Source organism: Peromyscus maniculatus, chromosome 7 (assembly GCF_049852395.1).
Source record: "Peromyscus maniculatus bairdii isolate BWxNUB_F1_BW_parent chromosome 7, HU_Pman_BW_mat_3.1, whole genome shotgun sequence".
In the NCBI taxonomy this organism is placed as follows: domain Eukaryota; kingdom Metazoa; phylum Chordata; class Mammalia; order Rodentia; family Cricetidae; genus Peromyscus; species Peromyscus maniculatus.
The window spans coordinates 75,697,540-75,721,460 of NC_134858.1; the positions used below are offsets into that span (position 1 = coordinate 75,697,540).

Here is a 23,921-nt window from a genome sequence, read left to right on the forward strand (position 1 = left end):
TAGACAGTCTTGCTGTGCAGTCTAGGCTGGCTTTGGATTCACACTTCTCTGCCTTGCCTCCCAAGAACTGGGTTATGGATGTGCAGAGGTTCCTTCTGACTCCGTTTTCCCTCTCTCCAGGCACCTCCAAACCTGAGCTCTCTTGACTTGACTCTCACTTATGCCTCCCCCTCAGTCATCTAGTCCTGTCAATTGTACTAAATAGCTATCTGGTCTACCTCCTCCACGCCTACTAGAACCTCACTTCCAGACTAATACTATTTACCATGTGACCACCAGGTCCTCTATAGGGCTCTTGGCTTCCAGTCATTTCACAGCTCATGCCAAACTGAAAAGACAGTTCGTTAAAACCACTAGTGTTAAACATTCTCTGTGTTCTCCTGCCTCTTTGCAGCCCTGTGCTGGATGGTTTTCTGTCAACTTGACACAAACTAAAGTCATCTGAGAGGAGGAAGCCTCAACAAAGAAAATACTTCCATAAGATCAGGTTGTAGACAGCCATATGGGGGAGGCTCAGGCCTCCCTGGGCTGATGGTACTGGGTTCTAAAAAAAAAAGCAAACTGAACAGCCAGAAGGAGAAAGCCAGTAAGCATCACCCTTCCATGGCCTCAGCATCAGCTCCTGCCTCAGGTTCCCACCCTGTTTGAGTTCCTTCAGTAAATGGCTATAGATGTGGAAGCTTTAGTCAAATAAACCCTTTCCTCCCCAACTTGCTCTTGATCGTGGTGTTTCATCATAATAATAGTAACCATAACTAAGACAGGCCCCTTGTCTCAGGTAACTTCCGTGCTCACAGCAGAGCTGGGCCTCGTCTTGGTATCAGCACAGTCACGTATCTCATACCTGATCTTTCATCTTTCCCCTAGTTTTGCTGCTCTTTGCCCTGGCTTTCTGGAACCACCTTCTAAAAGAACTTCCTGAACGAAAGCCTAGGAGAGTCCAGTGTGACATAGCTTTCTCTAGGTGCCATCCTCTTAGCAACAGTCATCAACTTCTGTGACCTCCAAGTTGCTGCACCTTTGGCCTGTTTTCTCCAGCTTTATCTCTTATCACTGCCCTCTTTCGTCTTCACTCCAGTCTCCAGCCTTCCAGTGTCTTGAACTTACTCCTGCCCAGATCTTCTTATGATTGGCCCTACTGCATGTGCCTAGATACATTGTACTGTTTTCTTACTTCCGTGGTGGTGGAGCTGAGGGAGCAGGTTGTGGGGGAGTAGATCAGCAGCTGAAAGCTTACATCTGGAACCACAAACAGAAAACCGAGTGTACTGAAATGGGGCAAGTGACATACTTCCTCTAATAAGGCCATACTTCCTAAGCATTCCTAAATAGCCACCAACTTGAGACCAAGTATTCCAATACACTAGACCATTGGTCATAGACATTTCCTTCAACTACCACAAATAGTAAGATACCATGTTGTTGTTTGGTCTTTGGTCTTTTCTCTTTTGGGGGGCCTGCCACCCAGCTCCCAGATAAATCATACATAGAGGCTTATGCTTACTTATAAATGACCAGCCTTAGCTTGGCTTGTTTCTTGTCAGCTTTCTTTAACTTAAATTATCCCATCTATCTGTTGCCTCTGGGCTTTTCCCTTTTCTTACTTCTATAATCTTACTCTTACTCCGTGGCTTGCTGTGTATCTGGATGGCTGGCCCCTGGAGTCCTCCTCCTTCTCTGGCTACTACTTCTTCTTCTCCCAGATTTTCCTCCTATATTCCAGATTTCTCTCTGCCTGCCAGCCTCGCCTATCCTTTCTCCTGCCTTGCTATTGGTCATTCAGTTCTTTATTAGACATCAGGTGTTTTAGACAGGCAAAGTAACACAGCTTCACAGACTTAAACAAAAGCAACATAAACAAAAGTAACACACCTTAAAATAATAAATAAAATAATAAAATAATATTCTACAATAATACCATATCTGGTATCTGCATGTGCATTAAAACCCAGTTCCTGTGGTATACTTGCCATGTTTTGAGTGCTTAGCATATAGCCACATACTTTTTTTTAAAATATAATTTAAAATTAATTTTTTGAAAACTTCATACATAGGCACAATGTATCTTGGTCATATCCATCCCCACCTGTCCCATGGACCTTCCCAGTATATGTCTCTCCCACCCCTTCATCATCCACCCCTTCCTGTTCCTCCTCCTTTTCCCTTCCTGTTTATAATCCCCTGAGCCTAACTAGTGCTGTTTTATCCTGCAGCAACATATCTGTGGCTACCAACAACAGAAGTTCTGCGGGCCAGCACTGGCCTAGACAGAGTAAACTTGAGGGAGTTTCCTTCGGCCAAGTTAGTTTGTTAGCGTCAGACAGCAGACCTGGCTGTTTGTACGACACCAGGAGGCCTGCTTAGGGTTTCTGTTGCTGTGATAAACACCATGGCCAACTTGGTGTGGAAAGGGTTTATTTCTTCTTACAACTCTCAGGTCACACTCCATCACTGAGGAAAGTCAGGAGCTGATGCAGAACCCATGGAGGGCTGCTGCTTACTGTCTTGTTCCTTGTGGCCTGCTCTGCTCAGCCTACTTTTTTTTTTTTTTTTTTTTTTGGTTTTTTCGAGACAGGGTTTCTCTGTGTAGCTTTGCGCCTTTCCTGGGACTCACTTGGTAGCCCAGGCTGGCCTCGAACTCACAGAGATCCGCCTGCCTCTGCCTCCCGAGTGCTGGGATTAAAGGCGTGCGCCACCACCGCCCGGCTTCAGCCTACTTTTTTATACAGTCCAAAAGCAGCTGCTCAGGGATGGCACCACCTACAGTGAGCTGGACCCACTAGCCTCAATCACCCATCAAGCCCCACGGACTTACCTGCAGGCCTGTCTAACGGGACATTTTCTCAACTGAGATTTCTTCTTCCCAGATACGTCTGGATTTGTGTCAAGTTGACAAAAAACAAGCAGTACACTAGGTCCCCACTGCTGCAGGAAGTATAATGGCTTAGGCTTGACATGTTTTCATATAAAGGCTTCTTAGATAGTATAATATTTTATACAAATTGGAACCAACATTGGTTAGGTTCAGAATGAAAAAAATATATTTTTATTTGTATGTGTGTGCATTCATGTGTGCCTGCTGCGTGTGTATGTGTGCATGTCCACAGAGGCCAGAAAATGACATTGGGTCCCCTGGAGCTGGGTTGCAGGCAATTTAAGCTGCCTGATGTGGGTGCTGGGAATGAATGAGGGTTCTCTGCAAGAGCATGCAATGCTCTCAACACTCAGCCGCCTCTCCAACCCTGAATGAAAACATTTCTAAGAAATGGTGTTCAGCCTGTCACTTGGAATAAGCACGTTGTTTCTTTCTCTTCCCTTACAGAATGAAAAGAAAGTTTTACTCCTGGGAAGAATGCATGAACCTTCGGGAGGTTAAGGTATTTGTCAATTTATCAGGGAATAATTCTATTTGGCTGATTAGAATAGTTGTATTTATGGCTAGATGTATACCTGCTGTAGTCATTTCATCTGTTTTTTTTTTGTTGTTGTTGTTGTTTTTTCTCAAGACAGGGTTTCTCTTGTGTAGCTTTGCGCCTTTCCTGGAACTCACTTGGTAGCCCAGGCTGGCCTCGAACTCACAGAGATCCGCCTGCCTCTGCCACCCGAGTGCTGGGATTAAAGGCGTGTGCCACCACCGCCCGGCAAAAGAGGGTATTTTATACAGCTGGTATCTGAAAGTGGAAAATTACTACGTTACTTAATGGATGTATTATTACTAGAATGCTTTTGTTGTTAATGGATTCTTCAACCTGTATATTTCAGTAAGTGTTGGTTTGGTGGACTGTTGCCTCCATAGGTGTCGTTTCTATCCACTGATGCACAGGAAGTTCTACCTGTGGCTTATTTCCTAGATAGGATAGCAATGCCTCTTGAGTTTTCTTGCACTAATACCCTGTTGTATGCAATGGAATTCTTTGACTCACACAGAGCTTTGTCAGCATTGCATAGAGCGTGTCTTCACCGGTTTCCTTTGTTTGTTTCTTTTCTTTCTTTCTTTTTTTCTGCCTATGTAGCCCAGGTTGGCCTTGAACTAGAAATCGACTTTGCCTCTGCAGCTTCCCAGTTGCTGTGATTTACAGGCTCCACCAGGCCTGGCTTGTTGTTGTTGTTGTTGTTTTTCTTTCTTTCTCTCCAGTGCTGGTGAACAAACTCAGGACCTCATGCACCTCGGCAGGTGCTCTAGAGCAGAGGTTCCCCCCAGCCCCTTTCCTGGGCAGGTGTTCTAGAGCAGAGGTTCCCCCCAGCCCCTTTCCTGGGCAGGTGCTCTAGAGCAGAGGTCCCCCCCACCCAGCCCCTTTCCTTTGTTTTTGTTCCCTTTTCTTTCTCTTTTTCCTCTCTCCTCTCCATTCTACTTTTAACATCTCTCCAGGTAGACTGACCACGAGGGTTTCCTTATGCATTGGAGTGGTGCTTCATCCATTGCTAGGCCTCACACTCATCTCTGTTTGAAAAGCCCAGTGGGATGTGAAACCAGCCCTTTTAGAAGGTGAAATAGGGCTTCAAGTCCAGAGCAGGGACGTGCAAACTTTTTTCATAAGGGGCAAGATCATAACTCTTTTAGACTCCACGAGCCAAAAGATATTGTTGAAGATATTGTTTGTGTATAGATGTAATGAGTGAAAACTATCCCATCAGGTGTGATGGTGCATGACTTTAATCCCAGCACTTAGGAAGCTAAGGCAGGTGGCTCTCTGAGTTCAAGGCCAGCCTGGTCTGTGTAGTGAGCTCCAGGCCAGCCAAACCTACATAGTAAGACTTTTTAAAAAAAGAAGAAGAAAGAAGAAGGAGGAGAAGAAGAAGAGGAGGAGGGGGGAGGGGAGAAAAAGGAGGAGGAAGAACAGCAGCAGCAGCTGGGCATGGTGGCACAAACTTTTAATCCCAGTACTCAGAAGGCAGAGGCAGGTAGATCTCTGTGAGTATGAGGACAGCCTGGTCTACAGAGCACATTCCAGGACAGCTAGAGAGACTCTGTCTCAAAAACATACACACACACACACACACACACACACACAAACCCACAAAAACAAAAACAAAAGAAAAAAAGTATAGCATATAAAAATAATAATTGAATATAATTTTATTACAAGTCTTCCAATGAGAAAAATGGCATTCATTTGCTGGGAGGCCATAACATTAAGCTTAATTGAGGTTCAAGGTGATCGGGGCTAGAGAGATGGCTCAGAAGTTAAGAACACTTGCTGCACTTGTAGAGGGCCCTGTTTAGTTCCCTCCCCAACACACGGATGGCTCACAACTGCATCAGTTCTCGGGGATCCAACACCCTCTGCTGGCCTCCTAGGGCACTTGTAAGCATGTGGTATACATACCTATATCATACATACATACATACATACATACATACATACATACAATCAGGCCAACACACATACATGTAGACAGAAGTTTTCCTGTCCCACAGCCGCTCTCAACACAATGAGGCTTATATTGGTTATAAATGCTCGGCCAATAGCTCAGGCTTGTTACTAGCTAACTCTTACATTTAAATTAATCCACATTTTTAGTTATGCTTACCACATGGCTCATGACTTGTTACCTCTTTTTCTATGTGCCCTGCTTGCTCAGTGGCTGGCTGGCATCTCCCCCTCAATTCCTGACTCCACCCTCACTCTTCCCATCATTCTTTCTGCTTCAGGCTGTCTCGCCCAATCTCTTCTTGCCCTGCTATCAGCCACTCTTTTTTTTTTTATTAACAATGAGCATAATCCACAGCACATACATATAAAATAAAGTTAAAAAAAAAAAGTAAGAGTAGTATTCTGTCATAAAAGTGATTGGGAATACTCATCTATAAAATCTGCTCCTAGTTCATGGACCCTCGAAGAACAGGTAGTGGATGGATTTCACCTGAGTCACAGTAGTATGTTAACCTCTTAGTCAGAGAATAAAAGCTCTGGGATCCCAAATCATCACAGGTAAAGAGCAAAGCATGACCCATGGAATTCTTGTGATGACATGAAGCTTTGAGGAATGCCCTTGGTTTTGATGGTAAACCTTACTTTTCTGTACAACTGACTGTACATTTTCTCTCCTGGAAATGCACACCCTGCCTGCCTTTGTTGATACTCAGGCAAATTCAACTTCAGGGACAAAGGACTTATTTCGGTTCACAATTGAGGAGATAGAAACTATGCTGGTGAGGAAGGCACGACAGGAAGTCGTGACAGCAAGAGTGACACAATTGTTCTGTATGGAGTCTGTGGTCAGGAGGAGGAGGAGGGATGAATGCGGCTGTTAGCTTGTTTTCGTCCTTCCTTTTTTTGTTGTTGATGCAAAATCTCTTGTACTCAGGTTGGCCTCAAATCCACTATGTAGTCAGGGCTGGTCTTGAACTCCTGATTCTTTTGCCTTCAGCTCCCAAGTACTGTCATTATAGGTATACGTCATCAAGCCTGCTTTCCTCTTTTCCCTTCTTATTCTATCCAGGACCCCAAACCTGGTGCTGCCCACACTCGGAGTGGGTCTTCCTTCCCAAGTTAAACCTTTCTGGAAACTCCCTCAAAGTCATGCCTTGAGGTGTGTCTCCTAAGTGATTCTAAGTCTCATCAAGTGGACAGTGAGGACTAACTATCTCATGCTTCTTGTTTGTACCTCACCTTTGACCTTTAATATGTCTTCTTTATTGTTACATTCATTATTTGTTTGGCTTTGAGACAGGATCTCACTGTGTAGCCCAGAGTGGCCTTGGTCTTATAGAGATCCACTGCCTCTGCCATCCAATCTGCAATGCACGCCACCAAGCCTAGCCACATGTTACATGCATTTTAAATTCATACCCTATGCTCACAGCAAGGCTGCTGGCCTCTGAAAGGCAGACACTGCCTTGCACCAGTCTTATCCTTAGGATATAGTTCATTGTGGTTGTAACAGGGAGGACAGCATTGACCAGTCCCTGAGGGTGGCAGAACTGGTACTATCGATTCACCCATGGAGTGCATCCCTGTGGGAACTGTTGGCTCATTTTTTAGTCTCTCCTGATGCTTTCTGCTCTGACACAAGTGGCCTGTGTCTACTCCACAGACTTTCCCATAACCACATAAGACTTTCCCATAACCACACAGATTAGACAGATAGAAAATTTAACTTGCTCAGTAACCTCATTAAAACTGGAACTTCAAGCTGCTCTTAGACATGAGCCTGTAATTCATGTTTCAGACAGACCACAGCCTCACAGCTGAACCACTACGCTCCTTTTAAAATTGCCTTCTAGAAAAGCTCTAAAACAGACTTTTTTTTTTTCTGAGTGAATTTGCCATGAAGCTGTTCATCGAGAGATGCTTGTGACATGCTTTAAGCAAACAGGCAGGAAAGATGGCCGCCATCAGGAGCAGCCAGTGAACATCGGCCTATGTTGTTACTCATGGAAAACCAGGGCTCCAACCCAAGTAAAAGGGATAATCAACTGAGCTGGGCCATCCTAGAAGATTCTAGCCCAAACTGCTGAGGATCCATGCCAGTAAAATGACTTGGCAAGAATTTGTCCTCTGAGATGAAAAGTCTAGAAAAGTCTCACTTGGTCTTTATCTACTGGCTGTATTTCCTCTCTCTTCCAAGCTACATCAATCCAAGTTCCGATCATTTGGATCCTTCTGGATTTGGATGTTTGCTTTAACTCTTCCTTCTGTACATTTTGTTTGTTTTATAGAAAGGGTGTTCTTTTTAATGAAATTCAAAGACAGAGGACAAATTCTATAATTTGTCATTATTGACCTCATTGCCCTGTGAGGGAAAAGACTTTTCAAGGTTCAAATTCTGTGATCATCCAGGTAGCACCCCCAAGAATTGGGTGTCTCCAGATACTGATTGCTGGTCACTAACAGGACAGCTTTTTTGTTCACCATTGGCAGATGATATATATGGAAAGTCATATGTACAGGGCTACACTCAAATGAACTTAGAAAACTACATGTGTATAATGAGTAATCAAAGCTCATGTATCATCTTCTGAACCATGTCCATGTTCCTCGGCTACTGCCTGACTTGTTCATCTCTATTGCTCTTGTCCTTTCACTCAGTATTTCATCAATAATATGTCTTCAATCCCCCTGGTAATTAAAACTCATATTGTAAGAAGGAGCATTTTGTCGCAGGCACACAAGTCTGATCAAAGTCTAGAGAATCAGGCTATCAGCCTCAGTCCTTTCAGCAATTTCCTGTTGACCGTGTCTGCAGGCTGCTATCTGGTGACCTCAGCCTTAACCAGCTGCATTCTCCAGCGCCAGAAGATTTAAAGCCATGGCTCTCTTTATTGGTTCCCCTCTGGCCACTTGTACAACCTGAGTTCCATGATCTGGAGGGGGTGAGCCTAAAACAGCCTGGGCCTGTTGCCACAAAAATAGTCCTGACCTATCGCTCCAGGAACAGTACAGTCAGGAGTACCAGCTAGTGATCAGATGCTTACTTTCTAGTCAATCCACCAAAGGCATGCTTCTAGATAAAGTCATGTTGACTTCAGAGAAACACTGTTTACAAAGTTGCCAATAGAATGTGATTCATGGCATGTTCTCGGTTCTCAAATCAGAAATCCCTTTCTAAGTATGCTTGGGGTTGCTTTCCCTTTGAGACACATTTGTTTTTCTAATTTCATCTGGTTTTCTTTCTCACCTTGTTTCAGTCTTTGAAGAAGCTCAATCATGCCAACATAGTAAAGCTGAAAGAAGTCATCAGGGAAAACGATCATCTCTATTTTATCTTCGAGTACATGAAGGAAAACCTTTACCAGCTCATTAAAGAAAGGTATGGTTTGGTCGTAACCTTATTTTTGAACAAAGTGTCTTTGAGATTTATTTTTATTGTTTAAAATTATATCTGTAGGGGTGCATATGTGTGTGAGTGCCCACAAATGCCAGAGGTGCCAGCTCCCGACTAGTGCTGGAGTTACGGTGAGCTACTCCAATGTGGGTGTGGGAACTGAACTTCCAAGGATCCTCTATTGCAAAGTAGATGTACTTTCTGCTTGGTTTATTTCAGCTTTCTGGTTCTTTCTATAGTCCTTTAACAGTCTTATGTGCCTCTGGATTTTAATTTTAATGAATGAAATCTGCCAGCTAAGTGAAGAACATTCCTGTGCCGGGGTGCCCCGGGACAACTCCAGGGATGCAGCTTGCTTGCTTGCTTTCATTTTGTGGTGGTGGTGGTGGCGTTTTGAGAAAGGTCTCATTTCTAGGCTGGCCTCAAACTTGCTGCATAGTTGAGACTAGCCTGGAACTCAGGATCCTTCTATGTGAACCTTCTGAGTCCTGAGATTACAGGTGTGGCTGCCCTGCCTGGCTTATTTTTGGATACAGTGTTACAGGTTTCTTATTTATTTTATTATAAAACGTTTACTCTTTTCTTTGTAATAGAGCTCAATGTACTTGGTGTTTATTACTTAGCCTCACTATGTCAACAAGTGATTATTTTTCTCTGCTATTTATTATCAAAGGATCTGGTAAAATTTCTTAATCAGAATTACTCAAGATAATAACAGAGATTCCTTTTACTACAGAAACTCGGCTCTTTAACTTTGTTTTCTTCTGGCCCATACAGAAATAAGTTGTTTCCAGAGTCTGCTATAAGGAATATAATGTATCAGATATTGCAAGGACTGGCATTTATTCATAAACACGGTAGGTGATTTGCAATATTGTGCTTCCGAATAGCAGTGAAATGTTATTGTGAATGAATATCAGGTGGATGACACAGGAAGTGTTAACGCCTGTAGAGCTGACAGGCTGACAGTGGCTTTCAGAATATTCAGGGGATTAAAGTGGCCTAAAACTTTACACAATGCAGGAAAACAAAATAAATTAAAACTTAGCAAATGGCTGGGCAGTGGTGGCGCACGCCTTTAATCCCAGAACTCAGGAGGCAGAGCCAGGCGGATCTATGTGAGTTCAAGGCCAGCCTGGTCTACAGAGCGAGCTCCAGGACAGCCAGGGCTACACGGAGAAACTCTGTCTCGGAAAACAAACAAACAAACAAACAAACAAAAATAGAAAAACAAAAAACTTAGCAAACCGAAGAACAGACAAAGTCAAAACAAGGCAGGGGTACAACCAGGAGTCAAAGCCACTCATTCTTTCTTTTCTTTCTTTCTTTCTTTCTTTCTTTCTTTCTTTCTTTCTTTCTTCCCTTCTTTCTTTCTTTCTTTCTTTCTTTCTTTCTTTCTTTCTTTCTTTCTCTCTTTCTCTCTTTCTCTCTTTCTCTCTTTCTCTTTCTTTCTTTCTTTCTTTCTTTCTTTCTTTCTTTCTTTCTCTCTCTCTCTCTCTTTCTTTTTTAAGAGGAATCACAGTTTAGGAGGGGAGATAACCAACTGTGGTCACACAGTTCTTCAACCTCAGCACTTTTGAGGCAGAGGCAGGCAGAGCTCTATGAGTTTGAGTCCAACCTGGTCTACATAGCAAGTTCGAGGCCAGCCAAGGCTACATAGTAAGATATTGTTTAAAAAAATAAAAGATATAGCCCACACTGGTGGGAATGGTAGCAGGAATGTAAGGTGATCAGTCACAGTATGCCCTAAAATGTTTTCATATAATATATTTTGATCATATTCTTTCCTCTCCCCTAAGTCCTCTTACATCCTCCTCGCCTCCCTACATACCCAATTTTATGTTCTTTCTCCTTCTTAAAAAAGGAAAAACCTCCCAGCACTTGGGAGGCAGAGCCAGGTGGATCTCTGTGAGTTCGAGGCCAGCCTGGGCTACCAAGTGAGCTCCAGGAAAGGCGCAAAGCTACACAGAGAAACCCTGTCTCAAAAACCAAAAAAAAAAAAAAAAAAAAAAAAAAAAGGAAAAACCAAAAACAAAAGTCAAAAAATTACTAAATCACAACCCCAAAAAAGCTTGGTGTCCACTCCCCCTCCTCTGTGCCCAGCTTTTGTCTGGCATGAATCTGTACAGGTCCTGTGTGAGTTGACAGGGTGTGCGTCAGCCCTGTTGTGTCTGAAGGATGCTGTTTCCTTAGAGTCATCCACAGCCTCTAGTCCTCACAGTCTTTCTGCCTCCTCCTCTGCATAGATCCATGAGCGTTGGGAAGAAGGGTTTGATAAAGATACCCCGTGTAGGGCTGAGTGCTCCAGGGTCTCTCATTGTGTGCACAGTGTCCAGTTGTGGGTCTCTGTGTGAATCGCCATCGGCTTCAAGCGGAGGCATTTCTGATGAGGGGTGAGCCATGCACTGATCTATAGATATATCGCAGTATGGCATCACAGGGTGTTTTACTGCTATAGTAGTAGGTTCTCACCTGGGGCCCATGACCTATCTAGTCTTAGTGCCTTGGCCTCCTTGGTGATATCAAGTGTGGGTTCCTTGGCATGGAATGAGCCTCACCTCTAATTTTTAATCAGTGGTTGGTTACTCCCAGTACCTTTATGCCGCTGTTGTACGAGTGTATTTTGAAGGGGTCACCCTTGTAGGTTGCAGAGTTTGTAGGGTTGAAGCCTCTAGTCGGGAACCAGCTTGATTTCTCCACATTTGATGGCATAAGTAAATGGTGTCTTCAGCAATAGGGTCCTATACTCTGGTTGTGGGGGGGGAACCAATAGCATTCATAATAGCCTGTAATGTTTGGAGGATATGTCCGCATGCCAGCAAATTTTATTCCAGTAGAAGAAGCAGACAACAGACTTGTTTCTGAGCTTGTTATACAAAGCAAAGTGTGAGCCGGGCAGTGGTGGCGCACGCCTGTAATACCAACACTTGGGAGGCAGAGGCAGGAGGGTCTCTGTGAGTTCAAGGCCAGTCTGGTCTACAAAGTGAGTTTCAGGATAGCCAGGGCTGTTACAGAGAGAAACCCTGACTCAAAAATAAACAAACAAACAAAACAAAACAAAACAAAAAAAAACAACCAACCAAGCAAACAAACAAACAAAACAAAGTGTGAAACATGATCAGTTAGAACATATGTAGTTTCCTTGATTTAAAAATTGACTAGTCAAAAGCAAAATTATTATTTTTTAAATTAAGACCTTCAATTTACCTGTATTTATCTATCTAGTGTGTGTGTGTGTGTGTGTGTGTGTGTGTGTGTGTGTGTGTGTGTGTATGCGCGTGTGCATACGCATGCATTCCCGTGTGTGACACAGCATGGGTGCAGAGGACAACTTGCAGGAGTCTTGCAGTGACTCCTCTTCCTTCCTCCCTTACGTGGGTCTTGAACTAGTGTCGTCAGGCTTGGCGGCAGGCATTCCCACCTGCTGAGCCATCTTCCAGAGGTATTCTTGATACCCTGGCCAGGAAGACACTTGCTCGTGGGCCCTTTGGAGGGGACAGTGTGTCACTGATTTTATAGTAAACACAGCGGCAGGCTGCATAGGCCCGTTTTGCTCGATATCCTTCACTGTAGGCCAGTCATGTCTCCTGATCAGAGAAAGCAGTTCTGCCCGGCCCCGGTGTGACTCTCTTCAGGGATGGTGGGTAGTCCACAGAGAGATTTAGAATGTCCAAAGGGAAGCATAGCCATGTGCCCTTCAGGAAACTCTCCATTTGTGTTTTCCCTCCTAACTGAGCTTGTGGAACGTTAAACAGCAATGACTATGAGGCAGTCATCTCCAGCAGCTCTCTGGAACGTTGCTGGTTCTAACCACTGGAGACCAGATGAGGCTGGATTGATAACTTTCCCATGAATACGTAGCCAACACGTGGACATCTGTGGGCGAGGACAGAAGTGCTCTGAGAAGGTCATTTGAGGTGGCCTCAGCATGTGGACCTTGGCTGATTTTGTACAGGCAGAAGCCTCAACACTCTCAGTCTGTGGATGTTCCCACTGTAAACAGTGCACTGACAAATGGATGCATTACTCAGTAAGAGATGGGTTGAAACCTTTCAACAGTTACTGGATTTGGTGTAAATTGTCAGTGGGTAGAAAAATCTTGTGTTGCACAAGGTGGCACATTATATCCAGGGTCAGCACCAGCTTGCTCTTTATCTCTAAGTAGTTCTTCAACGTTACAAAAAGGATGAAACACACAGACCTTGGCTGTCTCTACAAACCCTTGACATCCTCCAGCACAAGCTTCGTAATCCATGAGTGATACACACGGCTGAGCTGACTTGTTTGCTTGCTTGTTTGTTTGTTTGTTTGTTTTCCAAGACAAGGTTTCTCTATATAACAGTCCTGGCTGTCCTGGAACTCGCTCTGTAGACCAGGCTGGCCTGGAACTCACAGATATCCACCTGCCTCTGCCTCCTGAGTGCTGGGATTAAAGACATGCAATACAGCTGTGAGCATGACTTCTTAATCCAGCATGGTGAAACACTAAGTACAGGTGATCGCTGATCCCACTGACTTCGGAGGATTGGCTCTTTAGCCATTATTCACAAGAATTCATGGTGAGTGGTGTGTAGTAATCAGACACAGCACCTTAGGGACAAATAGAGGACATGTAAGAGCTCAAGGAGAAAAGTGGGGAACCACAGGGGTTTTCTGCCAGCGTATTTTTCAAATAGGGAGCAGTCAGAGTTTTGGTCATTTGGGCTGTTTCCTTAACCCTGGAACCTGAGTTAGAGACTTCCTTTTTACTCCTTTTAATGAGACTCAGATATGTCTAGGAAGAACTCACAACCTTTCTTCTGAGACGCTACTTAATGAAGTATTTATGGACTCATAGACACAGGCTGCCTATGAGCTTCTAACATGTTCCTACACACGTGCCTATCTCTGTATGTACACATGCCCACATACCTATCGTCCATACAGTCCCTCCTCTCCCTCACACGTGAACAGATGCATAGGCATTGGCATGTATACACACACAAATATCTTTAGCTAACAGTTTAGCACCCCATAAGATCCCCTTGGAACTCTGCACTGCCATTACTTTCAAGCCTTAGACATTGAGAATGTGTGTGCAGTGAGAGTGTGTGTGCAAACAGTGAGAGTGTATGTGCAAACAGTGAGCGTGTGTGTGCAAACAGTGAGCATGTGTGTGCAAACAGTGAGCGTGTGTGTGCAAACAGTGAGCATGTGTGTGCAAACAGTGAGCGTGTGTGTGCAAACAGTGAGCATGTGTGTGCGAACAGTGAGAGTGTGTGCAAACAGTGAGAGTGTGTGTGCAAACAGTGAGAGTGTGTGTGCAAATAGTGAGAGTGTGTGCAAACAGTGAGCGTGTGTGTGCAAACAGTGAGCGTGTGTGTGCAAACAGTGAGAGTGTGTGCAAACAATGAGAGCGTGTGTGCAAACAGTGAGCGTGTGTGTGCAAACAGTGAGCGTGTGTGTGCAAACAGTGAGAGTGTGTGTGCAAATAGTGAGAGTGTGTGCAAACAGTGAGAGCGTGTGTGCAAACAGTGAGAGTGTGTGTGCAAACAGTGAGAGTGTGTGTGCAAACAGTGAGAGTGTGTGTGCAAACAGTGGGAGAGTGTGTGCAAACAGTGAGAGTGTGTGCAAATAGTGAGAGTGTGTGCAAACAGTGAGAGCGTGTGTGCAAACAGTGAGAGTGTGTGCAAACAGTGAGCATGTGTGTGCGAACAGTGAGCATGTGTGTGCGAACAGTGAGCATGTGTGTGCAAACGATGCAAAGGAAGATGCAGCTGTGGAGGAAGTCAGGCCTGCATCCCTCACAGCCTCACCACCCTGGCCATCACCAGAGGCGGTGGCTGACATGTCTCCCACCAGCTCTGTGCCCAGTTCTGGTTGGAGCGAACGTCATCCACTGCCTCTGTCACTTCCTTGTCAACGTCACAGGTAGAAAGAGCGCACAGTAACTATGTCCTTCGAAGGAGGGACACTGAGGCTGTGAGAGGCTGAAAGCTCTGCAGAGACCCCACTGCAGCAGTGACAGGGGATCGGTTGGCTAGTCAGTTGGGGACTCTTAGCAGAAGAAGATGGTAGGTAATGACTGTAAGCGGGGTAGACCCGAAATTCTCAAGTCCTGTCCTCTTTGTCTTTTGGAGGTTTTTTGTTGTTGTTTTTGTTGTATTTTTAATAAAATGGGGAATGGGGACAGAAAGAGAGATGGCTCAGTGGGTAAGAGCACTTACCACCAAGCCTGACAAACTGAGTTCATTCTCAATGGAACAAGTGAACCCAGTTCCTTCAAGTTGCCCTCTGAGCTCTACACACGTGCCCTGGTAACACACACACACACACACACACACACACACACACACACACACACACATACCCCTAATAGATCACTATGATTTTATTTTTAACTTAGAGGGTTTATGTGTTGATGACTTTGGTTAAGTGCACATGTGCCTTGCTATTACCCCTTTCCTGTTGGGATAGAGAAACCATCTGATACGCTTCCTAGAGCTGTTTAGTGAGTTCCAGCCCTTCCCCATGGCTCATTCTCACAGTGTGACGGTGCAGTCCGCCCCTGGAGAGTACACTCCTCTGAGAGGGAAGAACAGTGCAGATGTAGTTGCTATGGCCATATTTCATGGCACTGAGTTCTCCCCCTGGGGCGTAAACACATGGCCATACTGTCTGAACAATGCCAAAGCACGTGTCCCTGGCAGGAATATAATACAAATTGTATGTTTCTTCCTCACCCACCCTTGTAGCTGTCCAGAGCACCCTTCCCCATCAGGAAATGGAAATGCATTTGGTAGTTGGGAGGGCAGGGTTTTGCCCCAGAGGTGATGCCATGCCTCTGAGCCTCACCACTGTCGTGTGTGTGTGTGACCTTGACATGGCCTTTCTCCTGTCTGTGTGCTACTGCTCCTGTGGCTTCCTTTTTTTTCTTAATATAAACACTGTAGATTTAGATTCAAGGAAGGAAGGAACTTGGGGAGGGAGGAAGGGAAGGAAGGTGAGAATGATCTAAAATTGCTTTCACAGCAGAAAGATGTACTACATAAATTCATATTTAAATACTCTTTAATCACTTCCTCTTATTTAATCAGCATCATCAACAATAGAATCTAAACAGGAGGAAGCCTTCCTTGGTTTTCCTTTCTTCCTTGAAGTTATCGTGAAAATCCTCTTGCATAATAAAAAGGAAAGTCCTTCTGTTACTGAGCAGGCAGGCGGTATCCTGAACTTAAATGAAGGGTCTTTTTCTGTGTTCTGGAAGCTGTTTTGAACAGGAAAGTTCTTCCTGTGGCAGCACTCAGCTGTCGCATGATGTCTCAGTGGCACGGCTAGGATTCCCATTGTCACGTCGGGAGGCAGAAGGAAGAAGGGGCCACGCTGCACGTCAGGAGAGCACAGAGCCAGGCAGGAATCGGAGCCGAGCTCTAGTGCGACCTCCTCACAGATGGCACTTGTCACTAGCCCCACAAGCCTTAATTCTTATCTGTGAAAAAATGACATCATGTACGCAAGCCCCCATTGACAGCTTTGGGGAGGTTACCAGAGAGAACTTTCTCGTAGCAGTCCTCATAAGGACAGGCTGCCCTCTAAAAGCTTTATGGATACAATGTGTTCATCCTGCAAGCCTGTGAGGTTTGCTAGTCTCTATTTCACAAATGAGGCAACTCGGGCACCAGAGGGTTAAATGACTGTGGGCGGTCTGCACATTCACATCCTAAGCTGCGTTGTCTCTTTGAATGGAAATAGTAATGTTTCGATAAAACAGATGAAGTGTGGAAAAAGAACCCACTTGGAGGGGTAAGTAAGAAATCTGAATCTTCATTCCCCTTTTGGTTAATGGTCACGTTCTCTGTGGAACTAGAATTAAGATGCATAAGCCATGAGGGAACGGATAAAGCCTGTCTGTCGGGAGGAGCGTGTTGGTGCTTAGCAGAGCATGAATCCCAGCGGGACACAGAAAAGGTCTGGAGTGCATAAGTGACGCTTGTATGAGTACCAGTGTGATAGGATGAACTGACCTGGAGAAGATGAGAACCGATGCAGGTGTTATAGATAGATGGTGCCAGAGGGAGTCGCTGTGGGTGGAGGAGGTTTGGGGACAGATGAGTCACTAGAAGAGAAATGCCACATAAGTGTATAAATAATAATTACCCCAATTAGAAGAGGAAGGGAACGTTTACTAGGAGAATCAGTGTTGATATGGAAGTGAGAAGGTCAGAGTCACAAATCAAGGTTTAGGTGTGTGAGCCGAGAGGGAGGGGGTAGTGCTGGGCACTCTTGGGTTGTGACACATTTTTTTTGGTGGGATTGTGAGCAATTTTTTGCCCCCCCCATGACTGAGTTTTCCCATCTGTTCAGTATGAAAAATTATACTTGCCTTTTCTTCTTTCACTGGAGAGGTTTTAGAGCATTTGAGTTTTTAGGTAGAGAAACCATCGTCTCACGGTTTTCAAGGATCCTGGAAACTATCCTAGGTATGTAGACAAAAGATAATTCTAATAACTGCGTAATTCTTAATTCGTCTCCAAGATGGGTACATACAGTCAGGCCTTCTGAGAACCAGCAGGTGTTGGCAAGAATAAAGGTCCCAAACACAGTGACTCAGTTATACCAAGACGCAGAACAGACATCACTCATCTGGTGGGTAGATAATCTATTTTATTGGGCTGATAATAAACCATCTGGATTTGTCTGTGTCAGTCAGATTGTTTTTTCTTTGTTGGAAAGGCCATTCTTGACTAATATTGAATCACTCGGAGTTTTTTTAACCTGAGAACCTCAAGTTCAGTTCTTATAATTATTTATATTTGGTTTACTACAAATCTGGTTAGGATTCTTGAAATTGGGCCATTAGGCCCCTGTCAGGACAGCAGCAGCATAAAGATGAAGCACTGAAATTTAAGCGAAGCTCAATGCATTTTCACAGTGTGCACATACCACGCATGAACTTAGACCTGCAAATACACAAACGCTGTAAAATAGACAGCTTGTGTGCTTGTCTCTTGTCTAGCCCAGACCTGACTCTGATCTCACTTCCTGGGATGTGCACAGCAGGTGGCCCTGGGTTGTGTAGGAAGTACTTCTTACTCCTGCCCGTGTCCCCCTTGAATGCCTCTGATTGTTTCTGTGCCTTCGTCTTCATGTAGGCATGGGGCTCTTGGTTCTAGTTGTACTCAGCTAAGCCAGCCACTTGGTCTGCAAATCCATTGGTATGCATTTGGAACTTGACCTGATGCTAAGCCCAGTTGTCTCCAGGATGGTAAACACAGAGCAATGTCCTTTTATTAAACCATTGCTCCTTTCCATCATACATCTAGTATAGTGCATTTTTACGTCACAGTCACTTCCTGTTAGAGCAGAGGCAGGCTTGAAAAATAGCCTTGGCTAATTGCTTTAGTGCTACAGGAATGCCCTGTGTGATATGGACATCCATCAATGAGTCCTCATTGTCCCCGCCCTGCGTCTGAGACATTGCACTTGTTGCTCAGTTCTCAGTTGCTGTCATTTAGGACTTTCTCTCTTCCATCCTCCCCACAGCTCTGATCCACTCTGCTGATCCTGCATATTTGGTCCATGTAGATTCATCACTGTAAAGTTCCAACAGGCCCATGTAGTTCCCTCAGTTCAGTCAACAATCATATGTTGTGAGACTGCCATGCTTTTTCTTGCATGCAAGGCATTCAGAAGTGGAGTGGGCAGCCATTCCAGCTTGGATCTGGAAGTTCCAACCCCCATTGAGACTCTGGCAACTGTCACGCCTACAATGCGGGGCCAAGGGAGGACCCTGGAGACCCGAGACCCGGATGGCTACCCACTACACAGAAGTGTAAAAGGCCTTTACCATTAAAGGGCTTTCCTCTACTTAGTGAAAATGGTGACCATATTTGTAAATGATAGAACTCTACACATGATCAGGGTAAAGGCCTGTTCTACCTGTGAAGGCAAAGGCCAAGAACCGTGACATTTGGGTGGTTCTGAATCCACAGAGCCCAACCCGTTAGTTGGCATGGCCTCTGAATATTTCTTGACAGGGTGGAAGAATGTGAAATGTTTGTTTGTTTTCGTTTTTTGAGACAAGGTTTCTCTGTGTAGCCCTGGATGTCCTGGAACTCGCTCTGTAGACCAGTCTGGCCTTGAATTCATATATCTGCCTCCTGAGTGCTGGGATTAAATGTGTGTGACATGACCACTGGCTGTAAGATGGCTTCTTAGACAAAGGGCAACTCAATAAACCTTGGAGAATGGTTAAAATTGGGATGGATACAGATAAAATGGAACAAGTGTACATTATCGTGGGGATAAATCTTGGCAGAGTTTTCCTATCCTGACATCCTGCTCCCATATAACTGAATCTGAGGCTGAATATTAATTATAAATGCTTGACCTATAGCACGGGCATGTTACTAGCTAACTCTTACATTTAAATTAACCCATATTTCTTGTCTATGCTTTGCCATATGTCTTATGGCTTGTTACCTCATTTTCTACATGTTCTGCTTCCTCAGTGACTGGCTGACATCTCTCCTGACCCCACCCTTCTTCTCCCATCATCCTCCTAGTTTGGTTGTCCCAGCTATAATTCCTGCCTGGCTCCCAGCCAGTCAGCCTTTTATTAAACCAATCCAAGTGACAGCTTGTTTCACAGCAGATAAATACAGTAAACTCAAAGGGAATGAAGAATTTCACCTGAGTGAAACACACTCTGTGTAACTGGTGATCGGTATTGGGAAATATGTTTTCCAGTGTGGGTGATTGAACCTAGGGCATCATGCATGTTTGTCAAATCCTTTACCACAGAGCTCTCTCCCCAGCTGGAAAATACATTCATCTCTTTAGGTAGAATAAAAAAAATCATATTTGTTAAACTATTTAAAGAGGCTATGGAAGGGTGTGTGTGTGTGTGTGTGTGTGTGTGTGTGTGTGTGTGTGTGTTAGGGGGTCAGTGTTTAAATTATTAGAATGTGTAGAGTCCAAAGAAGCTGGAGGAAGAAGACCATGAAAAAGGGATCGTGCAGCCACAGGCAGGAAGAGCAGCTGGAAGGCAGAGGAAAAGGGAGAAAGGCCAGGAGGTGTCCTGAAGGAAGTGCAGGACGGTCCATCACTATCAAAAGAACAGATTCAACAGAACTACCAGGTACTTGGTGATATTATTAAAGTCGGAGGAGAGGTAGTTTTGGACAAGCTGATGCAGGCATGAAAATGGCATCCCCTTAGGATCCTATTAAGGACATGGCTTTCAAGGATGGTTCAGGATATGACATTAGAGATATCGCAACCAATATCACAGTCAGTGTATTCAACTAAGTTGTCCTTCCTGTCTGCGTGTCCCAGTGAGATGTAGAAGCACCTTGAGTGATGTCTGTGGGTGGAACCTCAGGGAGGAGGTGGTTTGGGTTTGCAGTGTCTATTGCTCGTCACTGGATGTTTGTGTGTGCCCGGTAGACGCTCACAGTGAATATCCCCATGCTGCATCTCCAGAGCACCACCGCAGCTGAGACTTCTCATTCAGTGAGCTATCTTTTCTCCTCATGATGTGTGCTACACATTGGGCAAATTAGTAAATGCTCCTAGACAGTGTCACAACACATACCAGAATCACAGTTCTGAATAGACCAGATCCATCAATCCTCTCTCTCTCTCTCTCTCTCTCTCTCTCTCTCTCTCTCTCTCTCTCTCTCTCTCTCTCTCTCTCTCTCTCGTGTGTGTGTGTGTGTGTGTGTGTGTGTGTGTGTGTGTGATTTTTCAAGATGAGGGTTTCTCTATGTAACAGTCTTGGCTGTTCTGGAACTCTCTCTGTAGACCAGGCTAGCCTTGAGCTCATAGACCCCCCTTGCCTCTGCCTCTCAAGTGCTGGGATTAAAAGTATGTGCCACCTCACCCAGCTAATCCTTTGTCTCTTATTTAAAAATAAAAAATAAAAAAAACATATACATGTATATATATGTTGTTGCAGTATACATTTAATGTCAATAAAAATTATTGTCTTTTGAAATAGTTTTACTCTCAACTTATTTCTGCTGAGTTGATAGAAATGAATTTCTCCCTGAGATAGTTTGGTTTGCAGTTATCTCAGCCCACAAGTTTTAGTATTCAAAAAGACTTCTTTGTAAGTAAGATGTACAAAGATCTACTTGGGATTGATTTTGTGTAAGGAAATGACCGAAGCCCCGCGAGAAGTCTGAAGGGCTGGTCGTTTGTTACAGACGTTGTCAAAAGATTGTCAGCGCTGCAGAGGGCAGTGCAGGGAGGAGCATGCATTTGGATTCCTTTGCTGTCTCTGCAGGCTTCTTCCACCGCGACTTAAAGCCCGAGAACCTCCTCTGCATGGGACCAGAACTTGTGAAAATTGCAGACTTTGGATTGGCCCGAGAAATCCGATCAAGACCTCCGTACACAGATTATGTGTCTACTAGATGGTAAATGCTATTTATCTCAAAATTATTTAATTGTGCTTCTTTCAAAAGATATAATTTATAAGGCTAACTGGTGATACACACTTCTTATTCCCAGCACTCAGGAGACAGGTGGTGCTTTGTGATGTTATTGCCAGCCTGGTTATTGAACTACAGAGTGAGTTCTAGTCTAGCCAGGGCTACATAGTGAGACCCTGTCTCAAAAAAAAATCAAAACAACAGAAACAATAAAACTTTATACTGAGAACATTATTAATCATAAGCATTAATTTCTCACTAAAAGGAAAAAACAGTTCAAACACTGTAGATATTTTGTTACTGAATGAAGATATAACCTTGTGTTAAACAATTTTAAAAGGAAACTCATCATATTGTCCAAAGTCTAAATAATTTTTAAAGTCTTTAGATTTATTATTTTATGTGTGAGTGAGTGTTTTGCTTGCATATATATGTGGTGTGTGTGTGTGTGTGTGTGTGTGTGTGTGTGCGCGCGCGCACACGCGCGCGCGCATGCCTGGTGCCTATGGAGGTTGGATGCTCTAGAACTAGAGTTACAGATGGTTGTGAGCTGTCATGTAGGTGCTGGGAATTGAACCTGGTTCCTTTGCAAAAGCAACATGGGCTCTTAATGGCTGAGCCAATTCTCCAGCCCTTGTATAGTTAATTTTTGTACAAAAGCTTTTCTGAGGATAGTTTCTCCACATCCTTCTTCCCTGCTCTCTTTTTCCTACCCAACTCCTTGTGTTTCTGAAGACGCTAGAGGAGATTCCTGTGTGGAGGAGAGATGGCCGAGCACTAAGAGTTTTGTCCTGTTCTTGAAGAGGACCCAAGTTCAGTTTCTCACCCTCTTCAGGTGGCTTATAATCGACCTTTTATAACTCCAGCTCCACAGGGATCCAGCAGCTCTAGCCTTGTGTGCACACACTCCCCCCCCCCACACACACAGAATTCTTTAAAGACCTTGGAAGAGAAGGAAGAGACTATCTTTCTTTCATGTGTGCATGGAGTATATGTATGATCTTTGTGTGTATATGGTATATGCACATGAGTGTGTGGGTGCTCACACCCATGGGGAGGCCAGAGGAAGACACTCTTTTCCTCTAGCACTGTCAGCTTATTCCCTTGAGACAGGGTGTAGCTAGAGGTTTCCTGCCCTGCCCACAGTCAGGACAAATCTCTGTCACCCGCCAGTCCCACAGCCACTCAGACCCAACCAAGTAAACACAGAGACTTATATTGCTTACAAACTGTATGGCCGTGGCAGGCTTCTTGCTAACTGTTCTTATAGCTTAAATTAATCCATTTCCACAAATCAATACCTTGCCACGTGGCTCGTGGTTTACTGGTATTTTTCATGCTGCTTGTCCTGGCGGTTGGCAGTGACTCCTTCTGCCTTCCTGTTCTTTTATTTCTCCTCTCTGTTAGTCCCGCCTATACTTCCTGCCTAGCCACGGGCCAATCAGGTTTTATTTATTGACCAATCAGAGCAACTTGACATACAGACCATCCCGCAGCACAGCCAAGTGCAGACCATCTCAGACACCTGCACTCAGGCCCATGGTCCTAGTCATCCTCTATGTGGACCTGCTGTTAAAGCCACGAGGAACCCAAGAACGGGCTCCCACAGGACATACAGAACATCCCACAGCAACAGGGTCTCTCACTGAGCTGAAAAGCTCACCTTTTTGGCTAGGCTGGGTAGCCAGTAAGCTCATGGAATCCTCTGTCTCTGCTCCTGAAGGCTGGAGTTACAGGCACAGTAAGCCATGCCTGGATTTGTACTTGGGTGCTGGGGATTTGAACTCAGATCCTCATACTTGCACATAAGTTGACTTTCCCACGGACCTCTCTCCCAGCCCTAAAACTATTATTTGTTTATTAGCGACCATGACAGTTGTCACGTCCTTGTAAGCCCATGTACCACGTTGCATTTAGGGAAAAATATATCCCTTAACTAAGAGTTACTTATTATTGAATGTACCTTCTGACCAGTAGAAGCAACAGCTAACTGTTAACCTTGTCTTTTCAGGTACAGGGCTCCAGAAGTACTCCTGCGGTCTACCAACTACAGCTCCCCCATTGATGTCTGGGCAGTTGGCTGCATCATGGCAGAGGTGTACACCCTCCGGCCTCTCTTCCCTGGGGCCAGCGAAATTGACACGATTTTCAAAATTTGCCAAGTGTTGGGAACACCGAAGAAGGTAATGACATGGACCAAAGGCTCATGAGCCGAAGCCAACAGCTCCCTGCTCTGCCCCTCCCCCGTGCTGTGCACCACCAACCCACCAGACTGTTCTAGAGTCTCTCTTGACCTTGACCATTCTCCTCTGCCCAAGTTCTCTAGCAAGGCCAGCTTCTCCCCTTCGTTCTGCCTACAGCTAGAGTGTTTGTCATGGATCTCTCTATCCCCCTCTCGATATCATCTCACCCTTTACAGAATTTCTCCATTCGTATGGGCACAGTTATGTCTCCTAAGCCTTCCGAAGGTGATCTGTATCCCTACTTCTCTCCTTTATAACTGTTCAGATTTTAACAGCTGTTTGGGGCCTTTCTTCTCACTCCATCACCTCTGACTGAACTCACCTGAAGCACAGGGCTTACCATTTAGCATGCTTCCTTTCTTCATGGCCTGTATCCATATGTGGTCTTATCATAGTCCCCAGAGGGCCAGTCTTGAGGCTGAGTGTCATATGGCTCTTCAGTTTTTTTGTTTGGTTTGGGTTTTTGAGACAGGTCCTCACCGTGTAGCTCAGG

General features: G+C 44.7%; 1 protein-coding gene across 1 annotated transcript in view; it reads left to right on the plus strand.

The window, feature by feature from the left end:
* Positions 1 to 23,921, plus strand: part of Cilk1 (ciliogenesis associated kinase 1) — a 45,048-nt gene that overhangs the window by 1,440 nt on the left and 19,687 nt on the right. Inside the window, exons 2-6 of the mRNA XM_006973711.4 lie at positions 3,323 to 3,377; positions 8,633 to 8,754; positions 9,547 to 9,626; positions 21,038 to 21,170; positions 23,197 to 23,368. Of these exons, the coding sequence (XP_006973773.3) occupies positions 3,323 to 3,377; positions 8,633 to 8,754; positions 9,547 to 9,626; positions 21,038 to 21,170; positions 23,197 to 23,368 (562 nt within the window). The remainder of the gene's footprint in view (positions 1 to 3,322; positions 3,378 to 8,632; positions 8,755 to 9,546; positions 9,627 to 21,037; positions 21,171 to 23,196; positions 23,369 to 23,921) is intronic.